General features: G+C 42.0%; 1 protein-coding gene and 1 long non-coding RNA gene across 6 annotated transcripts in view; one reads left to right on the top strand and one right to left on the bottom strand.

Annotated features, from left to right (window-relative positions):
• The window catches only part of LOC126469805 (formin-binding protein 1-like), a 364,658-nt gene extending 340,964 nt beyond the window's left edge, over positions 1-23,694 (bottom strand). For 4 of the 5 annotated variants that reach the window (XM_050097065.1, XM_050097068.1, XM_050097064.1 and 1 more), the window contains exon 1: positions 23,478-23,693. In XM_050097065.1, the coding sequence (XP_049953022.1) occupies positions 23,478-23,501 (24 nt within the window). In that variant the 5' untranslated portion in view covers positions 23,502-23,693. Of the gene's footprint in view, positions 1-23,477 lie in introns of all 5 variants that reach the window. The other variant, XM_050097066.1, reaches the window with a different exon arrangement.
• A 68-nt stretch (positions 23,695-23,762) lies between these two features.
• LOC126469806 (uncharacterized) overlaps positions 23,763-23,911 on the top strand; it is a 58,770-nt gene continuing 58,621 nt past the window's right edge. Inside the window, exon 1 of the long non-coding RNA XR_007586079.1 lies at positions 23,763-23,860. This is a non-coding gene — a long non-coding RNA (uncharacterized LOC126469806). The remainder of the gene's footprint in view (positions 23,861-23,911) is intronic.

Consider the following 23,911-nt stretch of genomic DNA (forward strand, 5'->3'; position numbering starts at 1 on the left):
AGCACTGCGCCGTTTCTCCCTGTTCAATCAGAACTTTCCTGCAGTGATGGCGCTGGTTACCTAGGTTTTAACATCGTAAGCAGCCTGACGTCGTTTCATTAGCTGCCTTTCTGCTCCGCCTAGCTCGAAAATGAGACGCAATTGGCTACGGATATGCTTAATGAAGCAGCCTGGGCATTCGCCTGTGGTGGTTTATGAAAGCCACGGACGGTCTCCTTTAGGCTGGCCGGTATAGCTGAGTCACACAGCCTCGTGCTTATTAGTCATTGAACGCTGGCGTGTCCGGAAGAATCCGATAGGAAAACGTGCTCCCGACAACGCTCGAAGAGAATCTGGAATGTGATCACCCAGTGTCTGAAGGAGATGTTCGATGTTCTTCTGTATAACAGTCATTTCAATGGTTTTCGTTGCATCTGAGGAGTCTACAACCCATAAATACTGGTTATTTCTTAATTTTCACTATTAGCCAACTCACTCACTTGCCGATAATCAAAGTCAGTAGCACTGCACAAGAAGCTATGATTTTCACTACGGCACATTAGTAATCTACAGCGCGATTCATTTAACATCACAACTTCTTTAATGAGTAACAACATTTCAACCAATAATGGGACACACCTGCAATTTTGGGAGATGATAAAACACAATTGGGAGGTCACATACATACATACAAAGCCCTCCCAGCAAATGTTGGAAGTGCCCTCTACCAGCATCGCTGCACAACTGTACTCATTTCATTTCATTTCTCAATATTCCGCGACGTTCTATGAAGTGTAACCACGCCAGTCGCTTATTTCGTGTGCAACGGCCTCACTGAGTTCTGCAGTCGTCTGTGGCCTGTTCTTGTAAACTCAGCTTTAAAGATAATCCCAGAAAAAAAAATCCAATGGGGAAAGGTTAGGTCAGGTGATCGGGAGTCACTATTTTTTTTGAGATCATTCGGTTATCAAAGAAACTGGTTACAAGTTGCACACTGACACCACGCACCACACTCCAATCTTTTCATCATGCAGAGCTGTTTAGCGGATGTTATTGGGGTTTACACCAGCCCAGTATATGCTGTTTTGTTTGTCGATGTAACCTGACAGATGGAACCATGCCTCAACTGTAAAGCAAGTTATGGACAGGATGTCTGAACTCTGAATAAAAAACACCAGAACCATCGACAGTAACGCATTCTTTTCTCGTCATCTGTTTCTTGCAATGTTTGTATCATGAGCACTGTATGGTCGCAAAGGAGATTTCTTCGCAGCGCTATGACATGGGCCGTACGGGATGCCTGTATCCTGGCTCAATCGACGCAACGATTTACTTTGAGAGTTCTCCAAGCATCTTAGAACATTATCAACAACCTCTGCACTCTATGACGGTCTATATTTACCACTGCCACTGTTTAGTACATCAACTGTTGCCAGCTCCCTTACAACAATAGATAAAATTGCTGTGTTTGTAGGAACATCGCGCACATTGAATTCTCTCCGGAATGTCCGATGTGTTGTAATAAATGAATCTGTCTTCCAATACGTTTTCACAATAAATACCCACTCTCGAAGTGTGTACTGCATGTTTCTGCCAGCTGAAGACTGAGAACGAATCTGTAATTTGCTCGTTATTGTTCCGCGGCCCGAACTTCACACTCGCACACTTCACAAACCGCGAGCGACGAGCCTACGAAGGAACTAACACGGACCGCGCAAGCTTCTAAGAGCTTTCGGAGGGAAAAAATGACCCATTGAAGTAGCTCAGGTTCATATGGATCGTCCTGTGTTATTTCTGTAGCATGCAACTTCCAAAACAATTTTATAAAGCGTTAAAATAAGTGAATTTACAACACTACATGACATTACGGCGAGTCACTAATCGTTTGTGCTGCTATTGACCTCTACACGCAGTTGCAAAATTCACTTTTTTTTAGCGGCACAAGGTCGTAAACAGGCAGTTCATTACTCACGAGAACCTTGAGGATGCTTCTGTAACTTCAACTACTGATCATCAAATCGTCCGCTGGACCTTTAAAAGAAATCAAACTGATCCACCACTGGAACGCAATACAGCAGCGAATCTGCGTGGCAGGGCTTCGACAAGTCCTACGTATGTGGCACCAGATGTCTACGCACAGGTCACACAAATCCAGTAAATTACGATCGGGTGCTTTGTGGACGCGGAGCTGGCGCGAGATGTGTCCCAGATGTGTTCCTTTGGTTTTAAATCGTGCAAATTTCGTGGCCACGACAACAACGTGAGCCTATAATCAGCTCCTCAAACTACTCTAGTACGATTCCGGCATTTTGACAGTGACAGTTATCCTGTTGGAAGATGCCATCGCCGTTGGGGAAAATACCAACTATAAACCGAGTGAGGTGGCGTAGTTGTTAGACAATGGACTCGCATTCGGGAGGAGGACGGTTCAATCCCGCATCCGGCCATCCTGATTTAGATTTTCCGTGATTTCCCTAAATCGCTCCAGGCAAATGCCGGGATGGTTCCTTTCAGAGGGCACGGCCGACTTCCTTCCCCGTCCTTCCCTAATCCGATGAGACCGATGACCCCGCTGTCTGGTCTCCTTCCCCAGACAACCCAACCCAACCAACTATAAAGGGACGCAGGTGTTCTGAATCAATTTTCACGTAGTCTACAGCAGCCACGGTGCTTTCAATTGCTCCGTGTCCCAAGCAGCCCTTTTAAATATCCCCCATAGCCTAATATACGCCCACCTGCGTTCGTGGCGCGGTGCATGTTTCGAGTAACCTTTCACCTGGATGACGGCGTAACTGGACAGGGCTACCGACATGGTGAAACAAGGAACTTCATTCACTCTACCAGGCGACACGTTTCCACTGATCTACGTTCATACTCTATGATCTCCTGCCTACTGCAATCTTAACTGACGTTGTCGTTGAGCCAATATTCCGACACTAGGAATCCGTCTGCTACAGAGCCCCATGTTCAACAATGTGTGCTGAACAGTGTGCTTCGAGACCCCTGTGCCTGCACCAGGATTGTACTCTGTAGTCAGATGTGTCAGAAATCGCTGCCTATCCTGTTTTATGGAGCGTGCACGCCTCCGATCTCCTCGTTCTGTGATGCGTGGACGTCCAACATCTTGTCGCCTACTTGTGGTTCATTAATTTCAACCACATAGATACTTACGACTTTAGCACGAGAAAAACCGACCAACTTTGTCCTTTCCAAGGTGGTCGTTCCCAGGCTCCACGCCGTAACATTCTCTCCTTTATGAGAGTCGCTTATGTCAGTGGATTTCCTCACCCGCGCTAAAATAATTCCCTATTCGTCTCTGCTTCGCGTATGTACTTCCCCTGCCGCGCCACATGCCCGCAACGTCACCAAGCGGCATTCATTCTCATCGTGGACGGTAGTCATGACGTTTTGGTTTACGAGTATTTCTGCTTGATTGTGAAATAATTTAACTAGAAATTAATCAGTCATTCTACTCCAAAGACTTCGCCATTTACCCACAACAATCAAAAGCTGAGGGAAGTTCAAACAGAAAGCGATATCACGAAAGGAAGTTCCACATCACCGAACAATACTCTGAATGTAGTTTTCAGATCCGAAACGTGGGAATATGAAGATAAATGGAACATGACTTACTACCTTCGTTTTGCTGATGAGATTTTAGCGTCTGACTCTATAGTAGATGAACTTCAATAATAAATTGAGCAAGTTTTGAAGCAGGACAGCCAACCATTGCAATACGACCAAAATAATAGTGTGTAATAAGCACAATGAAAATTACAGGAATTAAGAACGATGTCTTACAACCAGTTGAGAAGTTTCTGTATTTACAGCAGCTAAAGACGACAGCTGACCGGCCATGAAAATAAACAAACAGAAGAGTAAAAATCTCAGAGAGTGCTTTTGTAACCTGAGCAGACATTTCAAAACTCCGATGTGCTTGAAAAGGAAAATGTAGTGTCAGTAAATAGTTTTACCAGTTCTGACTTGTGGAGTAGGACGTGGGATTTCTATGCGAACACCATTTAAAATTTAATGGCTGCTCAGTGAGTAATGGTGGGATACAGGTTGGGAATTGATAGGAGAGATAGGGAAAAAAGTGGATCGGAGAACGAGACAGAGTACAGGACGTACTTACGACTACAATGAAAATAACAGGAAGTTGGATGAGCGTACTGATGGTAGATGGACCTTTGAAGTTTACTGGATTCCGAGAGAGAAAAAAAACACCGAGGTGACAATCACATGGAAGCCACAAGGAAACACGCAGGAACAACATTGTATGCTTAAATCTGAAAACCGCGAGGAAAGGAAAAGTCAGGTCTGTATGGGGGGGGTGGGGGGGGTGGGGGGGTGCTGGTTACTCGAAGACGACGAATCACTGGTTAGAGAACATATCAGAAAGTTGAGTATAGGAACAACAACATGGCACGTGGTATGCGCCCAGGGACGCTGACCAATTAACTGAATACTTCAGTCGCGGGAACAGACACAGAGGAATATGATCAAAATGAGTTAAGCAGAAAGACGTACTATGAGAAGCAGGATAACCGTCACGCAACTCGACGACGAGCCACTGTAGGAGGAATGTAGGCGCGCTGGGATCAAGCACTCATTCACATGCTAGGGTGATTGCTGTAAGTGGCTGGAGAACGCGAATGACCTTTTTCCGCCCCCTTGCGTAGTCTCATCAAGGGTCACGTCTCGCCCCATTCTAACAGATCATTGGAAACCTTCACTGCAATCACTGTAAAAGATTGAACCTACACCACGCGCTATTTAAACTTCAGTCTGTTACGTACCTTGACTGTCCACATAGCTGAATATGATTTAATGTACTGCCACTCTTTCCTGCATCTGTAAAGGTAACAGCAGTGCAACAGTGATAATGGTCCTTTAACTGTTCAGGCTGCTCGACTATTGCTTTTAAAGAGATTTGATCTGAAGGTCCAGCTCTTGGGCCTTTTAATACCGATTGAACACTGCATGATCAGATGACTAGTACGATCCCTTAACTGATCTCTAGAGACTGATACACTCGTTACGTATCATACCACGCCAGAAATATCGTGAATGGTTAACAGGGACTTTCCGTGGTACCTCTGCGTCCAAATCAACGATACTATCAAACCACAATACTTGTCTGTCAAGGTTTATTTTAATAAGACACCATAACCGATTATTTTTCACGGAACACTTAAATATAAAATCTGGTAACAACGGATCTATTATGTCATATTTTGATAGCCTGATAACTGTGAATTAATGAAGTCTAGGAGGTCACCTCCCTAGTTTAGTGCTTACAGTCGCTTGCAACTGACTGAAATGATAGATTTTATTCCAGGTAACTACTTATGATTTTTTTATGATAAAAAGTTCTGGAACTAACTTCTCGCGACGTCTTCACATAAACAGTGACATCAAGGAGTCATATCTAAAGTCTTATCTGGCATCTGTTTGTATTCCAAATCCAGTCAGGTGTCAAAAGCTCAAGTCGACGGTGTGTCTGAGGATGAAGATATCACTTTACTGTATTGTTTTCCGTTGGTATGAAATTAGTATAATTATTAATTACTGAAAGAAAACGAAAAATGGCAAATGTGACCTTTTGTATATCTCCCCGGAGGAAGAGTAAAAGGTAGAAACGACAAAAACGTCCTGAGTAAAATGCTTCGCGTAGTTCCAAAACCGTATAGTTGTCCTCCCAAAACGTATAGTTGTCCTCCCAGGTAAACACTTCAGTCCATCGGACTACAGGTGTGGTGTTACAGAATACATTAATAGTAGGGCGAAATTTGGAAGATAGTATTTCCAGTTTCCCATAAAACTTCAAGCTGGGTGCTGTTGCATTTTGCCGTACGGCTCCCATTATACTTACAGTGTACTACTCAATAGTGTAATTTTATTTCTTGCAGTGGGGTTGAATTTAAGGCGGAACAGGGTAGACTATATCAGTTTCGCGTTGGAGACTATTACAGTGATTTGGAGTACGTGTGCAACAAAAATCTAAGGTTTGCTGGAAGGCTATGAACACTAAATTTGCGCGTTTGCGAAAACTAGAGATTCGGCATTGCTGACTTCAGATGAGTATTTGGAAATGCGTGAATTTTGTTACAAATATGGAGCGTCCCGCAAACTGGAAAGTTTATTGTTGACTCCTCTCCAAACACTGTTAGAAGAGTTGCACGAATTATAAGGGCCGCCTCGCCATAGATGGAAATAAAACGTTGGTTTATAAAACCACGCCCATAGGGACTACAATTCTCAAGCTCTCCCAACTCCTCGCCCGTATTATCAATTGTGTTCTCTCCATCCCACATTAGAATTCTCCGCCCTCGACAGCATGCATTCCTTTACGAAGCAGTTGCCACTCATCCAGAAATGCTTCATTCAAACTCTTCTGGTTGCAAAATTGCGCATAACTTCTCCGAGAAAGGATGGCAGATGTACGCAACGTACAATACCCTCGTGTAGTTTTTTGTCTGTAGTGTAGTGAATTTGATCTGACAGTTTATGCGACTCGCGATCACTGCTTGAATAGCAGTTCCATGTTTCGAGGAATATGGTTGTTTTTCCTTCCTACTGATCGCCATTCCTGTGAGTGTTCCCTTTCCCATTAAAAGATATTTCTGCTAAAACTATATCTTTGTACTGTCTCTAGAAATTCACGAGATATCACAAAATGTGCATTACCACAGAAAGAGAGTATTCAGATTCACTAATTTTTGGCAGAACATGATACTGTATTAAGACTAGTTAATCAGCCTCAAAATATAAATTAATGACAAGATTGAAAGGAAAGCTATCTCCAGTATTGTGCTTCGTGTTACAATGCGATGTCCTTAGCGTACTGCTTTGGTACCGCAACTACATTTCACGTGCGGCTGTAAAACTTTGCCCTGTGTCTAGCTCAGTAACTACGAGTCTGATCTTGATATCGTGCAAGGATAGAAATTATTCCCGGCCCTCTTCCTGAAGGGTATTCTCAAGCCGATTCAGACAGGCGGATGGCATGCGATCTTACGAGACGGTGAATGGGTACTTCTATAAACAATATCGTAGCCTTGTGGGGTCATTCTTGCTTATATTACACATTAATTCCTCCCAAATATTGCAGAATGAACATACTGTTAAAATTAATAAAATTGAGGTTATACACAATCCTACTGACTGACTGACTGTCTGTCTGTCTGTCTGTCTGTCTGTCTTTCAGTAGATGCGAATGGAATAAGAATGGAGTAAATGACTGTACCCTCCCCAATGGGAGGACATGCGTTGATAAATGATTTCTATCTTCTCAAATAGTGGGTAACGGAGAGTGGTATTAGGTATACCGTGTGTCTCTCCTAGGAGTCGTCACGCGCATTTTTCTCTGGTGTTTCGGCATATATTTGCAGTTTAGTTTTTACAGTGCTTATGTGGAATCGGCCAACACAAAAATTGCTCTAACATCTTTCATACGATGCCCCATCTAAACTAAAAGCGCCAGTGTGTTCCCGTTACAAATAAAGTGATTTTTACGGCTGAATTTTGCGTGCCCATTCGATAGAACGGCACCAAATTACTATATTACGATATTCGTTTTATCGATATGTATTGACAGGGACACTAAAACAGTAAGAATAACCAGTATTGCAGCAGCGACACATGTCCTGTACCGGCCCGCACTGTCTGCCATCGCAACGCAGCAGCGCTAGTCTGTCGCTGTTGGAGTACTGGCCACTCTTACTGTTCCCTGTTCCTGTTAAAACACATCGATAAAAAGAATATCGCACTGGACTAATCTAGCACCGCTGTATCGGATGAGCACGTAAAATTCCGCTTCAGATATAATTTTGTTTGTAATAGGTAACAAACCGGCGGCTCCCATTGACAATGGGCGTCGCATGAAACATGCGATAAGCAGTATTTATTTCCGTCGATTCCTCCTACACATTGCAAAAGCGAAATTGTAAATATCTTCCGAAATACCAGATTAACTGCGCGTGACCGACCCTTAACAGGCACCCTGTATATGAACGAAACAATTACGTAAAAATGTGCAATAATATTTGGTGTTGCTGAGTACAATAAAAACAGAAAGCGGTCGCCCTGAAGCACCTACAAAACAAAAGCAATTTTTTTTTAATATATTTTCCACTAGTTTCGTTATGACTCCAGACGAAGGTTTTTAATATAGCCACAGTATATTCCCCCCTTTTCCTTGTCTAAAATTAGGGACTACTCTATATTTAATATCCGTCTTGTAGCTACAAGGTGAAATACGCGTATGTACCGAATTACTTACGTGGCAGAAAGAAAAGCGTTATATCACCGAAGTATCAAAGAACTTTAGCTCCATGTACAGTGAGCCCGTCACGTAACGGGAATATAGCGCTCGGGCCTTACAAAGATATTTTAGTATGAGTGTGTAGCTAAAATTCAAAATACAGAATAAGTTCAATTGCGGGTAACGTCACGGCTGAGTTGAAAGAAAGACCTCAAGAGGGAATAAAAAGGTGGAGAGACGGGAGGGGAGGGGGTGAGAGCTTGGTTGGGGTTGGAATGAATCTGAGGGTTAGTAAACACTTCTTCCACTGATTAAATGGCACGTGCGTTGGTAAAGCACAACCGATAGTTATCGTCAAACCAGTTTTCGATCATTACTCAATGACCGACCACTTGGATTGTTCGCCTACGTAGCTGAGTGGTCAGTGCGGCTGATTGACAAGAGGGTTTGATTTCCGGTACTGCCTAAGAATCCCGACAACGATCGGGAGATCGGTGTGCTGACTACACGCCTCTCCACACCGCATTCGACGACGCCATTGGTAGAGGATGGCACGGCGGTCGGTCGGACCCAGTTGGCCCGTCTGAGTCCACAACGCGGAACTTTAACCACTTTGATATCATTGCCAAGCGTGACGAAGTTTTTTCAAGTATTCTTCGAACTACTCCGTTTGCTCCGCCAATATCAGTTTCTAACAAGACCTTTCTGCAGCTGCAAATCTGGTATTACATATCACTCTGGAGAGTGACATGTAACTATGTTTGCCTCTCCGACGAATGATACTCGTGAACGATAGAACGAAATCACGTATTATATAGGTGAGCACGACTACGCTGCTAATTTATTGTTTATTTTCATTGGTCATTCATGTCGTAGGACGGTGATCACAGTAATTTTGCGAGATACCTGCGCGGGCGTTGTGTGTGCGCTCTTTGTATCGCCGGCCCGCGCTGAAGAAGCGCAACGCATCGGGAATAAACATCAAAATGAACAACGATTTTTCTCATTTCTATTATGATGCTGAAAGTATTTGTAATGGGTAGGTTCTTGTATTGAGTAGTAAGAATGCATTGGAAAACACATACATTCATTTTATGCTCAATCCATTGTCTTCCAGCATATACTGCAGACTCAGAAAACGTGGTGCGAGCTTTTTAGTAACCACGGTCTATGAAGAAAGTGACTAATAACAGTACAATATTTTTAGTAGTCAATGCTTGTGAAAAATCTAAACTTCGAGAACAACCGACGAGTATCATTACAAGCCACAGGCAGCAAGAGCCTTTATTGCAGCCATTATTCGCAGTAAGCGTGAGTGTCAGTGCCTTGTCGCTGGCGGCAACGCTGTCTGGTGTCCAATGCCATCGATTTATCAGACTATGCGCACTGTTTTCAGAGCGCCGACGGGGACGCCGGCTGGTTGGAGGTCGATCAGCGTACGCAGAGCCTCCGGCGCTTGCCTTACTTTCCGTGGAAATCAGAAATCTTGTAAGAAAATATTCATATCGAAAGCTCATATTTATCGGTAGAAATTAACAGACGCTGCAATACTTTCGCTACTGCCTTTTATTTGGACTACGTCCCCGCTTAATATTAACGTTAAAATTTTTGGTATGACTGTGGTAAAGCCATGTGTGTGGCTGGCACTAATTACGTGCTCTCCCAAAACAATGTCACCTCTACCTTTCCAGCTTCAGAAAAAAAAAATCGTATGTTTTCTTTGAATTCAATTGAAAATAGTCTCTTCTCCAATACGGTATGCAACAGTCAAGAGTTGACTTATCTTGATAATTAGGCCTAATGAAGTACCAACAATTTACCATCTCCAAGCGAAGAATTGAAAGCTCCAACCGTTGATAAGCTGCTTCGTTATACTCTGGTTTTTGCTTCCCCAGGACACTTATGGAAGAATAGATTATGTATGTACATGCAGCCATTGCTAACAAATTATCTGTTCTCCAAATCATTAGGTGGAAATTTTAAGGAGGAATACTCATAGGTGTCGGTACGTCTTGTTTGTTAGTGTGTAACGCCTCGTCAGCAGAGATGTCATTAAGGACGGGACACTAACTTCACCGTAGGAAGACTGAAGGCCTTCGCGACCTGTCTTATGGAACCGTTCTGCGCATCGTCTGAAGGATTCAGGATAACTATGGAAAACATAATTCAGGACAGACACACCAGGATTGTACCATAATCTTGAATACCAGTTCTCTGTTTGCCTCTGTGCTATCTTGCTTTATTGTGATATGAAGTGTACGGTATTAATGTCAGACTTTGACTGAATATTAAAATGTCATTCTGAGCAGATATTCAAGAGACAAAAGATCTGAAAACAACCAGAACCCGTTGTTTTAACAAAGTAACGTCTACAGCGTATTCCAAGTAAGGTAAAGCACGCCGCCGACGTATTAACAAACACCGGGGAGATGGAGAACAACTTCAGCATTTCCTCCGAAAACGCTTAACACTCGTAGGCATGCACAACAATCTTCTCACAGGATAACAAAAGCTACTAAAAGCAACAACATATCACATAAAGAAACAGAAAAATTAGCTATTCAGTCATTGCAGCATCTACAAAATTACTCTATAACTTGTTGAAAGAAAGAAAGAAAGAAAGAAAGCGTAAATGAAGTTTAGCGCTTGGTCATCGTGGGGGAAAAGTAGAAGGCGGGCTGGAGTCAGTTACTCTTCGCGAAGTCCACATATACTCGACAGTTTTAGCAAACAAAACAACCGATCGTTCCGTAAACTGTAATTACAACATATTTGCAGTCAAAGATGCCAATTTCTCCGGAATACAAATTTTTCCTTGGCTATTGATACAATGAAGTACAGAAAAACCATTAAAAATTCTAGAAACAGTAACCTACTTAATTTTGTATTTTTTAACACCTGGCGAAACAGTTACATTTTACCATACAGGTCAAGAGAGTGTCACATCTTGTCAGAGTAAACTTTCCAAGAGTATTCTTTTCAGAAACTAGGTGTTATAGCTGCTGACTATGGCAGCACTATAAGATCAAAAATATTTGTTTACAGAGAAAGATCTGCGTGGGTAACTGTGTTGCTACCATTTAGAAGTTCACGGACGCCACTAAATGAGGTTACCAGATGACAGTCTGAGCGCTGCTGCTTCCGAAATTCCCACGTCATGTCGCTTGATAACGAAACACCTTTCCAGTGGTACGACTACTTCATGTGATGAGCAGACCAAGTATGGGACTAAACATCCCTCCGCTTTTCCGTATGCGTCAACACAAAAAATAATTGCATTAGACGAATTTTAGGTGTCATTCCACACTATCATCGGAATCCAAAAGCTACACATGATACTACCAGAAGAATGCTTGTTACCTTGTCAGAGAACGCATGTACGTACGAAGTATGACGACAATGCACACACTTTTTAAAATATGTAATTGCTATTTAACAAAAATCCGTAGTCGCTTGCGACTTCAAATCGGGATGTTCGAGCATGATGAAGTCATAAGCATAACGCCTTCTTTTTTTCGTATCTCTATGAAGCCTCGTCATCAGCCCAATGCTCCGCAGGCATTGGTCAAGGCAACCATCGTGTCTGAAGTTCGCTGTACGAGTTCACTGCCGCATCTTAATGAATTATAACGACCGAGACAAGTTGGTGATAAGCAGGGAACAGTTTGTAACTTTTGGTATTTAACTGTTTACAAGAAACCTCTGAAGGTAGAAAGAAATTTTGCCCCTGATGCAGTTCCTGGAGTCTGTAGTCGATATTGCAATATGTAACTTCAATCCAATTTGAGGAGAAGAAAATGTTAATTCAAAAACATACCTTCAAAATTTACGCATCGCGCGTAATATGGGGTCATATCGGTATTCAAGGAGGAACTCGGCAACGAAGCTTCCTGCCATTTTTTAATCTTCGCTATCACTAAAGATGGTAGTGAAAGTTGCAAGTGCAGAGAATTTGTGGCGGTCGCGCAGCAGCTGCCGGCAGCCCGCTTTGGCCAGCCCTAACAGTACGAGTACAGGTTCTCTGGCTCCTGACAACCGTTATACTCTCAGCTCAGACGCAGGTTGCCACCGTCTGCATTTAAGATGGCCAATAGCATTTTTCGTGCTCATCTCTTAAGATTGTCCCCTAGGCGAAGACACTCTGTACGTGAACAAATTTCTTGGAAAGTGAAGTTTCTCAAAGAAATTATTGGCGAAAATCGATTGCACACAATATTTCTAAACAACATGCAAAACATTATTTTACTTTGTCCACATCAAGACATACATCTATCTACTTTTATTGAGCATTTGTTGCGCTAACACGTATAACAAAAATACCATAGGTACTCGTGTCTTGCAAGTAAAATACGCGAATAACCTGTACAAACTATCTACCGGTGGCTATGCGTGACCCGAAAGGCCAAGTTAATTCTATTCCAACCCCCGAGCGAAATAGCAAAGCCATAATGTGTTAGGTTCTGAATATAGTGGACAGCAGTTTGCGTCCCAGCGTGAGTTTCGCTTAATTTCCAGCGGCACTTTGGGCGAAACTGAACATGAATTTTTCTTAAACTCGTTCCCCTCCCACGCGATTGGCTTTTGCTCCTTCACTGACGAGCGTTGCCGTATGCGCATTAGAAATTATTCCTGGCAAGACACCTTCTAATTCACAATAAAAGCGGCAATGTTATGACTTCGTAAGCGTTCCTTGCGGAATAACTTTTGATATTGTGCTCTTCTCGGGTTTGCAGCCGGATATTCAAGTCAATTCGACAATATTTCGGCGGTCCACCTTTTTTTTCTCTTTCTCTCTCTCTCTCTCTCTCTCTCTCTCTCTCTCTCTCTCCAGATGAGCCGCTGCTGTTGTTGATTCCGTTCTTTCACTTCTATGAAAATCTCACTTGAAAATAACGGCCAGGTAGACCGTCGAAATATTACGTCAACTTGACTTGTAGATCCGGCTACAAACCAACCGGCAAGTGGCAATGTTCATTCAGAAAGAAAGAATGAATGAATGAATGAATGAGTGAGTGAGTGAGTCTGAGGGGTCGACTTTACAGCCCGTATCTGTCCCAGAAAAGCCTTCACAATAGTTTAAGGACAATCAGAGTATGATACGAATACGACGGGTAATAGAACGATGCCACATGGAAACTTGTTACTCTCAACATTAGGGATGATTACTGAGAGAGGTGGTGCAGAGTTTGGGCCTTGGACTATCCTTAGAGATTATTGTGGTTCAGATCCCGATCGGCCATCCAGATTGGGGTTTTCCGCGCTGTCACTAAATCACTCAAGCCAAATATCAGGATGGTTCTTCTGAAAAGGCCAGGGCCAATTTCCTTCTCCATTCTTCTGCATCCGAACCAGGCTGGGCTCCATCTCTAATTACGTTACGTCGACGCCATATTAAATTCTAGACAATCCTTCCAATAGTAACGGAGCACTTATCTACTTTGAAAATTCACCGAGGAAGAAATTATGACCTCATGTGATGAATTATCTTGTTGGTTAGCTGCTGTACAGTCACTGACTGAAAGATGTCTTCCAATTATTTTCTAAGAACACTTAGAATAACGCTTTAGGCTGCTGAGATGTAGCAGTACGAATTAATTACAGCAATAACCTGTTACATCGGCAAGATACTCATTTCCGTTGCTTATGACAAACACTTGAGTGCACTATCTTCTAAATCAGCTTAAATTTGATTCAAATTATGTGTTGTATTCATTATAGTAGTCTTTGTTGAGACGGGTCAAATGGTTCAAATGGCTCTGAGCACTATGGGACTTAACATCTATGGTCATCAGTCCCCTAGAACTTAGAACTACTTAAACCTAACTAACCTAAGGACTTCATGCAACACCCAGTCATCACGAGGCAGAGAAAATCCCTGACCCCGCCGGAAATCGAACCCGGGAACCCGGAAGACGGATCAATGCAACAATTTTTCGAAAATGGTGTATTTTGTGTGATGGAATTCTGTCACAACGAAATACTATTTACAACATGAATTCCAGAACAGTACTCATCGGCATCAATGCTGACTTCAAAAGCAAGGGATTTATTTTTTCTTTTTCGCAGAGGAACAAATTTTCTTTCACGGCACGTTTAGATTGTGCACTAACATAACTGCAACGCCAAGAAGAGTAAAGTCGAAACTGTACACGTTCACAGACTTTGGGAATTCTGTATGGTGTGCAGCCACCAAATGCTGCTATTAGAGCCTCTAACCGTCGTGGTATAGTCAAGGACGAACAAGGCATGTTCTTGGGGAGTCTGCAGTCAAGTTCATAAATCAACAGTAATCGCTGGTAGACCGTGACAAATGAGTTACCGACGAACCACATCACAGATATGTTCCATGTGACATTTGCAGGCCAAGGAACCAGTGGTATGCACCCTTCTTCAAAGGAGACTTGCTGATTTCTAGACACTCGTGGCCAAGAATTGTCCTGCTCAAATACTACTTGTGGAGTTTCCTGAAGGATAGGTGGTACCTTAGACTCCTAAATATCGCTAATGTAGCTGTTGTTCTTCGCATTGCTCATAAGGGTTGAGTGAAGAGAAATGGCCATAGTAAAAAATAAACCATAGCTCCCATCGAAAGATTTAGGTGTTCTTTTTCCCCATGTGTTATTCGTGTGTGGAACGGTTTAGAAACAGTCAAAGTGATTCTGTGAACCTTTTGCCAAACACCTAACTGCGAATTGTTCAGTAATCACGTAGATGTAGAAGATAGCACGCTGCATCCAACAGTGCTCTAAAAACATCAAACTTGGCGTTTCTCCACTAAGCTGCTCAACAATGCAAGCTGCTATGTAGACATCACCACAGTAGGATTTAACATGCATGTTAACATCACTGTAGAACTGTTTGCAAAGGGGCTCGCCCAGGTACATTGTTTTGCCAGTCAGCACACCAACGACAAGGTTAACATGCCCACTGGTGTCTGAATCGTTTATGATCTCTGGACAAGTTAAGTCCATACAACTGTATCCGTGTCAGCAGACCAGCACACGATGTCGAACTATTGAGGCACATAGCTCCACATAATTTGCAATGTTCTAGCGATGGATCAACACCAGACTAAGCTACGAGATCATTTATAGCCACGTGGACAGTACTGCGGTCGTATTGCACTCGCCCATCACTTCGTAACAATAACTGTTCACTAATTTTGTACACGCCTCTGCCGTAGCAGCATAGTCATAATTTAGTTACGCGGCAAACTCATTTCCCGGAAACTGAATGCTCCGCCACGTACGAACTTACTGGTGCTCTGACGCCAACGAAGGATTCTGGCACTTGCTTTCAGACATCCTAATCGTTTCAACCGTCTTCACATGCTGCGCCTTGGTAAACACTGAATTTTCAATTAAAAAAAGGGCGGGAGGGGCAAGGAAATCAGGGTTTTACGTCCCGTCAACGACGAGGCTATTTAGAGAAGAGCACAAGCTCGGGCAGGAAAGGGCATCGGCTTTAAGTGCTTTAGAAAAACCTCGGAAAACCAGAATTTGGATGGCAAGACGGGAATTTGCATCACCGTCCCACATAATGCGAGTCTTGTGCTGACCTAACCACTACGCCTAGTCTCGCGAGACAGTGCTACTGAGCCTCTGTGTATGCTACTGCTCAGCAATCACTTGCTATTAGCACACCTATCTATACAACCTCCTAGTTTCGATGTCATTCATTCTACGTGTTGCGCAATATTTACCAATGTTGTGTACTAAGATACCAATGCAAGATCTCGCTGTCTCCTCGGCCCTCTCCAAGCGGATATCTCATTTCACTGCAAACTTCCTGCCTGATGAGTCTGCCTATCGTGAGCCTGCAGTCTGGATGTAAAGGTCCTGTTCCTATTGCCAAACAACATTCCGCCACCTACATTATGGCCACGGAATGTGTCTTTAAATGTTAACTCTGTTTCGTGTGTTTCAACGGCTTACGTTGGGTTTCTGAGCCATGGATAGGAAATTATGACCGGTTTTCTCCTACAAATGTGCAGGCAACACCCTAAAAGTCACACACAGACTGACCAACAGCCACCAATCCGGTGCATGGGTTCGCTTGAAGTATGGTTATCTTACATTTCTGGCGTTGCACTGCACTAACTCAGGCTGTTGTGTTGTGTGATGTCCTTAGGTTAGTTAGGTTTAAGTAGTTCTAAGTTCTAGGGGACTGATGACCATAGATGTTAAGTCCCATAGTGCTCAGAGCCATTTGAACAAGCCAACTCAGGCTGTTGTTAATATTCCAGAGATTTAAATCCTTACTTTACTTCTTTTTGTTAAGGTTTAACGTCTCGCTGCGAAGTGTAGGGTGAGTAACATGAATGGATTTTGCCAGAAACTTTACCACTTCCTTCCTTAAGGGATTCTACTAGGCGTATGTAAATGTTCATTGAAGGAAAAAGTTTAGCACCCACAGACACTCATTTCATATGACTAACAGGTATAGATTTTCTTTCGGGTGCACTTAGACGCTTTAACAGAACAGTACTTTATCACTTGGTTAGTTCAAATGGCTCTGAGCACTATGGGACTTACCATCTGAGGTCATCAGTCCCCTAGACTTACGTTAGAACTACTTAAACCTAACTAAGCTAAGGACATCACACACATCCATGCCCGAGGCAGGATCCGAACCTGCGACCGTAGCGCATTTGGTTAGTTAAGACAATCCAAACTATTAGAATAATAATAAAAAGAGGAATAAGAGCTGTTCTGTCTAGTCAACCATTCAAGCAGACATACCGAGAATCGCCTATAATAAGAGATCGCCTGCAGAACTGTGCCGGCAACGGGGTATTGACTGACCCCGTATCCTGGAAGCACCCAAGACTGATATTTGGACTGTTGAATCTATGAAGACAAAAACCTGAAACATCGGTCTACTTTTACCAACACGGTGGGCTACAGTGCTAACCGCAATGTAGCATACAGAAAAAACGCCCAACTTGCTTGTCAGTGTCATGGTGCAGCACTCGACGGAGGTTTAGTTAAAAATTTTCCACCATCCACCGAGCAACTAAATTTCATGCGCAGTAATGCAATGCATGCCAGACAGCAATATGCTTGCGTAGTCACAAGTACCTAGTTCAACAGTGGGAGCAGAGAGTTTGGTAAATTTCATAACCTAGAGAATTAAGCAACGTGATACATTGACAACTTGGTGTGGGTCCAGATTCAATCCCAGTACATAACTATATTACGAATCATGTTCTTTGCTTTCCATTTGAAATGTCGCTTAAGGCGTCCATCGATGTTAACATCAGACTGTATATACGTATTTACGAGTGTAAACGAAAATGTGATAGTTCTCGCTATTGAGAACTTTAAAACGTTGTAAGAAGAAAATGACAGTTTCATCTACCAAAACAAGCGTTTCCGATACCTTCTCTTCTCGTAAATAGTGCATAATGTACTTTACGAAGAATTTAAGCCCGAATAATTACATATCATCGTTAAAACTGGCAAGATATATCGTCATATTCTCCTTCGAGGAAAAATTACTATGAACACGCTCCATAAAATTTTTATCTCTAACATTAGTAAAACTTTTAAATCAGTTTATGATCGCATAAATGATTTGAATTTCATGATGTAAACTCTTGAATAGTGGCAACTTGCGATAATTAGTTTTAACAGCAACGAAATTAGGTGTCACACAACGGCATCATTGAAAAGAAGAAAACAGCACACGGCAGAAGACATACTTTGGGCCAGTTTTTAAAACGAGTCACAAAGGAAAGTGGGTGCGCGGCATATTTCGATGGTAATGTACGTATCTTCACATGTTTCGCCGGCTACGTATGCACGATAGGTTACCACTAAGTCTCATCTGAGTCTGGCTCGTAAAAATTCCCTTCATTTAGTTTTTCTGTAAAGCTCCATTTATATGAGCCCTGGTTTGGTTTGGTTTTGTTTTGCCTTAGGGCGCAAAAAAAAAAAAAAAAACTGAGGTCATACGCGCCCAAGTCAAAACTATAGAACAAGAAGACAGAGGGGTTAAAAACGACTATACGTCAGTCCCAATTAACATAAGAGAAGACAGCTAAAAACGGGCACGTGTAGAACGGGCTAAAAAAACACCATACAGAAACAGAAGTCCGAAACTAAAATTAAATGGCCTTAGCCATATTGCTTTGGCGGATAAAAAGTAAAACGCGGTCGACAGCCCGCACGTCATTTGCTAAAACGGCCGATAACTCAAGACGGCAAACCCAAGTGGGAAACGTAAACGTTTAAAAAATGGGCATTCCAGTTTCCCCTCAGCAATGGACACGGGCTATACGCCTGTACTGGAAATTAAACAATAATGTTATTGCATATTTTCTCTTTAGTGTGCTGTGTTTTATAGGATTTTTTTTCAGAAATGAGGCCGGTAAAACAACATATTGAATACTTATTAGAGGCAGCTTTTCAACCAGAAGTTCTAATATGAACCATAGAACCTCTTCGCCAGTTCAGCAAGGTCATCAACACTGACCATAAGTTTCACGTCACTTTTAAGTCTGAAGATTAGCTGTAAACAGCACTATTCATAAATCTGGTAATGAGGCCAACAAGATTTGTGGTTAGCTAGTCAACTCCGTGAAGCTATGAGGTGGAGAGTTTCTAAAAACCAATATATTTCACAACATACCGCCAGTCAATATTATAAGAACATTTCCAGAACATTCTGGTGACTTAAGCACAATTCCGTAAGAAAAAACACACTGGATGCATGTTCATTTATTTCCCGAAATTCGACTATGTAATTAACAGAATGGAAAAAATACTCTAGTAACGTCTTCAGTATGAGAGTTCTCGTAAAAATTTCTTACTGTACATCTCTAAAATCTACCAGCTGGACAACGATGCGTCAGCACATCATTACCGGCAGGTGGAAATAATGTCGTACTGAGAAACATTTTAGCTAACATCGCGAGAAGAGACGTCTGCGGAATTGATGCGGAGCCTATTTACTCGAAATGATGATGTGCATAGTGATGTTGCAATCCGAAGAGCTTGAGAGCAGGTTGACAAAGCTGGTGAAAGTCATCTTACTGCAAATTTAGTTTCAAGAGTCATAGAGCGAACACGTTTTCAACTTTGTCTTTCCTTTTGCGACGTACTTTCGCGTCAACAATAAGATCGTTTGAGACTACGTCCAGTTTCTCTCAAGAGTGGATCGAGGATGTGGGGTAGGGATAGAAAAGGATGATCTAGGGGTGAAAGGGTAGCACATTGTAATGTTAAAGGACCATTCCAGTTTTGCAGACAAGTTTGAGAATGCCGAGAAAAACTCAGACTGGAATACGAGCCAAAATTGATTCACAAGTCCAACATCTTATCGTTACGCACCTAGTTTCGTGCAGATTGGCAAAAGATACATAAAACTTGGATGAAGCTTCAGGAACTATTATTTCCCCACATCAGTGGCGGTGATGGAAAAAATAAAAACTGAATAAATTGCCGATATTGCTGGCAGCAACTTTTACATTATTCCCCATCCCCCCCTCTCTCTAGAGAGAGAGAGAGAGAGAGAGAGAGAGAGAGAGAGAGAGAGAGAGAGAGAGAGAGACCACGCGCCAGACAGATACTTCAGAGATATGCCACACCCAGCAGCTGCTCGCTGTGCACCTGGCAGCGTGGATTACCCCCAGCTTCCCCCGTCCCTCCACAAGACGCCTTCCACTCGTCGAAACACTTCACAGTCCACGCAGCCGCGAAGGGGGCGCCTGCCAGAACAGTACATCGCCGGGGCAATCTACGGCTCACGACCACCATCTCCAGTCGCCACAAAACAGCTCTTCTTTCCCTGTCCGTCGGCACGATTTACTGACGAAACTCTATAATCAGTATTCGTTGCACGTTTGCCTCACGTCCGCTTTCGCCAAGCCTGAGAATAATCCCAGCGGCCTGTTTCCGGAGTCGGATGCTCTGTAACACTCGGGAGCACCCAAGCCTGGAAATGTCTCTCCCTAAGTTACAAATAGTGTAGTCGGATTTCTTAAAGAATAAAAACAATTTCCAACAATGTTCACTCTATATTACGAATATTTTAATTTTGTCCACTTCACAAATAACTAGTTTCAGCAGTTAGCATCATCCGATTTCTTACAATCTGTGGTAAAATATAAGAACATTGAAATACAACAGTGTCCAACCTCCTAAACGTTCATCTTGGTACACCTGACGCACAATTATTTTTTCATCCTATTCTATCCATATTTTAGTCCAGATTGTGACGATTATTTGATTCCATTTTAACAAGATCGTAAAGTAATCATGTAGGTTTCTCGGAAAGATATAGGCCTATGAAGGAGCATAAAGAGTTTAACATCTGGTTGACGTCATTAGAAATGGTGCACTACCTCGTATTGGGAAGGAAATCGTTTATTTGCTTGTTGAAGGAAAAATCGCCTGTATCGATGTAAGAAAAGCACGAAATCTAAACTATGATGGACCGAATGGGAATCCGAAGTGCGCTCCTTCGCCACCGCCTGCACAATCTTTGAGAATCTCCGTGCATCTCTCTGGGTGATTTTATACTCTCGATTCGTCGCAAAACGGAAACTAGATATGCCATAGATACAAGAGATATTGTTGAGGATACCCCGTGTTATGAGATTTATCGTCTAGTCTGCAGCTGCATCTGGCGTCTACATTCGCGAAACCAAAGACATCTTCCATTCCTCGGTGTTGGTGTCCATCGTTTAATGTCAAAGTAATAACACAATAAAAACATTGATTTCTTGCTTGATACAACAATAACATTTTGTTTGAGTCTACGCCAATAAAGTCACTCGAAGATGGCCAGATGACACAATAACACTATATTCATACAAATAAGTCTACCCTTACTTGAGGATTGCATTAGTCCTATAGAGTCTCGAGAACTAACTTGCCTGGAAACTGATTGTTTCGTCAATTACCAGTGTACTGAATGTAACTTTGTTAGGCGTTCTAGGATTATATGGAATTCTCGATATCAATGCAGTACCCCAACGCCAGTCTGAAGCAACTGTCAAACACACTTCGACATGGAAATCCGATGGGAAAAATCCTTTACAAACCTATACAGCTGTCGTATTTATGTGTGTCAATGTTTCTTCCTAAGCAGACTGATTCTAAATGTTTCGAAGTTTTAACTATTTTTTTTCCTTTAGGTACATTAGAAATATTGGGCTAGTTGTTACTGGCTTAACTTATATAGGCCTACACATCAGTGTGATCAACGAAATGCTGATTTGATCAACAACAATGTGCGTTAACGATATCTAGATGATTTATTCGGTACGGGATGGTTACCATCATTAATTTTCTTGGGTAACCTAAATCACTTCTGGTCATTGCCTGACAGTAATTCGGATGTGATCACAAATTTCTTCAGTGTAATAACGCTTCGTACAGGATGACCTACCAGCTGTGGGTCATTAACCAGCACTCGTGACTGCACGCATATTCTGCAGAAAAAAGTCAAATTCGCTGTAAAATTAGAAGGAATTATAAAAAGCCACTCTGAGCTGCATTTTTGCGAACGACTCTGCTGAAAACAAGGCACACCAAGGAAATTTCTCTGTAAAATATCCAAAGCTTCTTTCATGTCAAAACTTAGCACTGCTACAATCGAAATTTGTCTATCGTTTATAATCACATTCTGTCGCTGTAAAATATATATATATATATATATATATATATATATATATATATATATATATATATATATATATATATATATATATAACTTATCGCTGTGGACCACAGCATTACGCCAAACCAGCTGTCTGGATTTCGTGAGACACGACCTACATGGTATGTGACGTATGTACTGTATCAACGGTTTTTCTAACAACTGTAAAAGAAACCGGTAGGAACGAACTTCTGCGCGTCCAAGGGCGTCACTCAGCTGGCTAACGAAAAACGTATACCCAATGTAGATCAACTGTATACTTGCTATCTACATCAGGGGGCAATTATCACCACGCCGAGGCCTGTTGCAGTTTACACAAATGTCAGGCGTTTGTGAAACGCCGGGCAATGATCCATACAACAACATTTAGGCGTGGAACTGTTTGGGTTTGTTTGCTTAGTGCTTAATTCACTTCATACTTATCATCATACACATTTACAGTAAAAAATATAAAAACTTGGGACCTATAATGTAGTGAATGCTTCGAGTTACAGTCCCGAAAAAAGCGCAAAGCTGGTGGCATTCTAACAACAAATCTGCTTTCTCGACTAGTGGAAGCTACACCTGACACGAATTCATGCTTGTGTTCACAAGCGTCGTCTACTGACAAGGCGTAAACAGTACGTAGCAACATTTGTTCGAGTGGATACATATGATTAAAAACGATCAATTTACTTTCTTTCCACAACGACGGATCATGGGGGCAAATATAGCCAATTAACGTGAGCGCAAGCATTTATTATTTGAGCAGCGGTATGTTGGTACACATTTTACCGTCCTTTTTTTCGTAACTGGCGTTTCTTAAGACACATGCCTTGTAATGATATATTAAATAGTGAAATATTGTAATTACTTTTCTATTTATAAGATTACTGTTCACTAATATAAACAGAAACATGTCGAATTGAAAATATTTTGCTATCAGTCGCTAGGTTCGTATGCGAAAATTCACGGTAATCTGCACGTAACTATAGCAATAGCAACAAGCGTCACGACATAAACAAATGCATACTGTCTTTCTATACGCCGGTTCCACGCCGTTGAAGTGACAAATTATTCATGGACGTAACTACCTATCGCTAGATTTTGAATGAAAACTGAAAATGCTGAAACTAGAAAGGAAGCTTCCTTTATTTTTTTTTAAGTTATAGAACACACAGATAGTAAGCAAAACAAATACCTGCGTCACAATAATGATGTCAAATTTAATAATAAACAACTAATCGTTAATCACACGAATATTCCACAGGAGTTCGTGGTTTTCGTTTTGTATGTCAGAATGCAGATAAATCCACGACACTGATGCTGCCGAATACCATAAAAGTTAGTTCCACCTGACAGGTAAGCGATGAAGAGGAGGGGGAAAAAAAAAAGTCATACGCCCTGTAATGTTACCACAGTTGCGAGGTACATCACATGAAGAAAATCGATCAGTGTGACTGATACCATAAATAAGACATGGTACATTACAATAATACTTCTAAATAAAACATATACTGCAGATATTTTGTATTTGGCTCAAACATATACCGTGCGTTTTCTTCGTTTTTCTAAGTATAAGGCTTACCCATAGTTCCGTTCCCCAACTCATTTTAGTGACACAAATCCCTATAGAAGATAAAGTACTACAGCACCACTCTTCTTAGCTCACACACACTGATAAATAATGCACATAACCACTACGAAGACGCAATAAACGACAACATGGCTGCATTTCTTCACTCCATTATCACTACTCTCCACGAGTGTCTGCTACAGACTGCCCGTAGCTCAGCTTTGGGAGTTGCTTTCGCACAAAAGCACCATCTTACAGCAATTCCTCGAACGAGTTCCACCTATCGACAGTAGATGGCAGGAGAGTACGGACGGAGGTCGTCGATAGCGTATTTACTATTTAGCACAGAAGCTGGCTGCTCGTTTGTGACAAGAAGTTGTTAATGCTGCACATAGGTTAATAGGAAAACATTTTATAATTAATGTTGCTATCAATATTCGTGTGGC

The sequence above is a fragment of the Schistocerca serialis genome, chromosome 3, assembly GCF_023864345.2.
Source record: "Schistocerca serialis cubense isolate TAMUIC-IGC-003099 chromosome 3, iqSchSeri2.2, whole genome shotgun sequence".
Taxonomy (NCBI): domain Eukaryota; kingdom Metazoa; phylum Arthropoda; class Insecta; order Orthoptera; family Acrididae; genus Schistocerca; species Schistocerca serialis.